Source organism: Egretta garzetta, unplaced genomic scaffold (genome assembly GCF_000687185.1).
Source record: "Egretta garzetta isolate BGI_Z169 unplaced genomic scaffold, ASM68718v1 scaffold297, whole genome shotgun sequence".
In the NCBI taxonomy this organism is placed as follows: Eukaryota; Metazoa; Chordata; class Aves; order Pelecaniformes; family Ardeidae; genus Egretta; species Egretta garzetta.
In genome coordinates this window covers 4685586-4688333 of record NW_009260410.1, presented here as the reverse complement: position 1 = coordinate 4688333, position 2748 = coordinate 4685586, and the positions used below count along the sequence as shown (strand labels likewise).

Sequence of the window (2748 nt, the reverse complement as noted above, 5' to 3'; positions counted from 1 at the left end):
CCTGTCTATGGTGTGTTTTTTTCTGAGTGTTTTTTAAATAGTGTAAGCAGCACTTCTGTCTCACCTGAAAGATGCAGATTTTTCTGAGTAAAAACATAGTCTGTAGTTCTGATATACCACTGTTACCACAGGCAATTCTCAGTTGTCTGATGGCAATGTATTTTCACCCATGACATATGGAGGTGAAGATTTAAAGTTGATACAAGTGATCAAGATGAAACCATTAATTCTTGAGTACTTTTTTTTTTTGATAGTATGATAAGTAGATTTTATTAGCATTTGTGGTATTTTCCCAGTTTAGGCTTTTCTGGAACGGCTTGCATTTCTCAGTGCTTGCTTTGCAGCTTCCCTGCAGTGCCAATAGGATGTGTGGGTGTATAGTAGTCCCTTTGTTCCAAATTAATTTGCACACCTTGCAGCTCATGAAGAATAATATAAAGCAACATCATTAAAGAGAGTCTATGAGAACATGGTGAGATTTGGGATGATTGTGGTTGGAGTGGCTTTGAGTGTGTTAATTTCCATCCCTGAATAATAAATAAAGGATGTACGCTAATTACAGAGCACTAAACCTTACAGAAAATCAGTGAATAAGAACTCTAATAATTTTTCATATAAAGTGAGGATAAAAAAATTATGTGCTGGATTTGCATGGAATGAAGACAGCTGAATGCTGTCGGTTTTGTGGATGCATCTTCATGTGTAATTAAGCAAACCCCATTTATCTGTGGGGGTTTTTTAATGCCAGAATGGTGACAGATTCTTGCTTTCAAAATACTGTCTTATTTTAAAATGCGTGACACTCAGTGTGGGGCAGAAGGTGTACCAGGGGAAGCCAGGCAAACGTTTTCTTATAAGTTGATATGGGTTTTTCCTCTATGAGTTTCCCTTCATTTTCTGGTTACAGAACTCAGCAACACATAACAAGTTAGCTAAAACCACTGAATTTGCTCTGGGGTAAATTATGCAAAGCCACGATGTTTTCTCTGGTTTTTGCTCAAAACTTTTAACAGGTGTGTTGCAGGCTATGCCAAAGTTTGAAAAAAAATTAGGGGATGTTTCAGCTAACTTGGTGTGAGCCTGGGCTGCTCATAAAACTGCAGACCAGTTGTGCACTCTCTCAGATTGGGTTTTCTGAGGGGTGGGGAATTTAGATGCTACAATAATTAGCATTGATAGAAATACCAAGGGCAAAACAAGTACTCTGAAACTTGCATTTACAAGCAGATATAAAAAGTTAGTATTGCCTGCAAAAATGGTTATCAACGATCACTTTTTTGATTTTTTTTTTTTAAATACATTTTAGGAGCAAATATCAAGCTTGCTGACATTACACACACTTTGTGTTGATTCTCTGCTCTTATCAAGCACCAAATCCTTGTTTTCCTTTTGGAATGAAGACTGCTTGTGTGAAAAGAGCTTTTTTCATGCATAAATCCGCTCTGGAAAAAAAATCACTCACTTTTTTATTATAGAAAACTCTGTATATTAAGAATCTTAAAGGAGGAAAATCAGAAAGAGTTCATCAGTTAACTGTATAATTAACATCAGTTTAGTGTCAGTTCAGACGCAGTAAAATATGTGTCACTGATGATACCTCACTTTTTCCAGTTCACCTTTATGCAAAAGCCTATGAAAAGAGATTCATGCTGTGAATTCAACAGTATTTGAATAGCTTCCCTTTTCAGAGGAAAGTATTTCAAATTATCTGTTAAATTTGCAAATGACTGTGTTCAGGTCATCCAAGGTAACTTTCTGACCTCTTGGTCCATGGTCTGGTTCATATATTTTAAGTGTACTCAGTTACTGTTCCTGTTTCAGGGAGCTCTTTGCATGTTTGTATGCTTTTTTAGCATTTTCTACCATAAAGCTTTATCAAAAAGTACCTGTGCAAGCAAATTCATTCTCTGTATTCACTTTGAGGGTTTGTTTAACTTTTCAGGTCCGTAGAGAGTACAGGAAATTCTTCAGAGCCAATGCTGGAAGAAAAATTTATGAATTTACCCTTCAGAGACTTGTATGTATATATCCGTAAAAAGCACATGTACATTTTCTGTGTGTCAATTTTTTGTTTTCTAGCAGAAGTAACAGCTGTATTATGGCCTTAATAGTCTTTGTAAGGAAATGTCCAAGATAAGCATATGGAAAACTGACAACTTAAATATTCTGATGTTGTAAAGAAAGGATAGCAATAGTGTTTTAAAGGTAGTGATAGTGTTTTAAAGGTGTGGGAATGGTACTAACTAAGCATTTGCCACGCTTGTACGATACCTAAATCTGCATTTCTCAATGTACCTGGCTTTTTAAATCCATATTCAGGTTTATGAAAGCTGAGAGTTGCAGTTTGGTAACTGTGCTTTTAGTCACAGAGCATCTGCTTTTCCTTGCTTATTTCAATAGCTCTGGTACTTGAACATTAATAAAACATCTTGCTTCAATTTTATCACAGATGCAAAAATACTTCCTGGAAATGAAGAATAAGATGCCTTCTTTATCACCGATAGATAAAAACTGGCCAGCGAGACCTTACCTTTTCTTGGATTCAACTCACAAGGAACTAAAGCGGATCTTCCATTTGTGGAGGGTAGGACACATTCTGGGCCAGTCTGTACAGAACTTCATCACATGATTTTCACTAGTTTTGTGTTGTTCATGAAGAGCCTATTTTTAGGATGTATTTCTTCCCGTTCAGACAGGATATTTTATTACTTTGGAAGAAGTGTTTTCTTTTGATCATTGTCTTTGGCC

General features: G+C 36.1%; 1 protein-coding gene across 2 annotated transcripts in view; it reads left to right on the top strand.

Moving 5' to 3' along the window:
• Positions 1-2748, top strand: part of MYO1B (myosin IB) — a 194520-nt gene that overhangs the window by 180255 nt on the left and 11517 nt on the right. For both annotated transcript variants that reach the window (XM_009643591.2, XM_035899045.1), the window contains 2 exons: positions 1943-2017; positions 2450-2584. In XM_009643591.2, coding sequence (XP_009641886.2) covers positions 1943-2017; positions 2450-2584 — 210 coding nt within the window. The remainder of the gene's footprint in view (positions 1-1942; positions 2018-2449; positions 2585-2748) is intronic.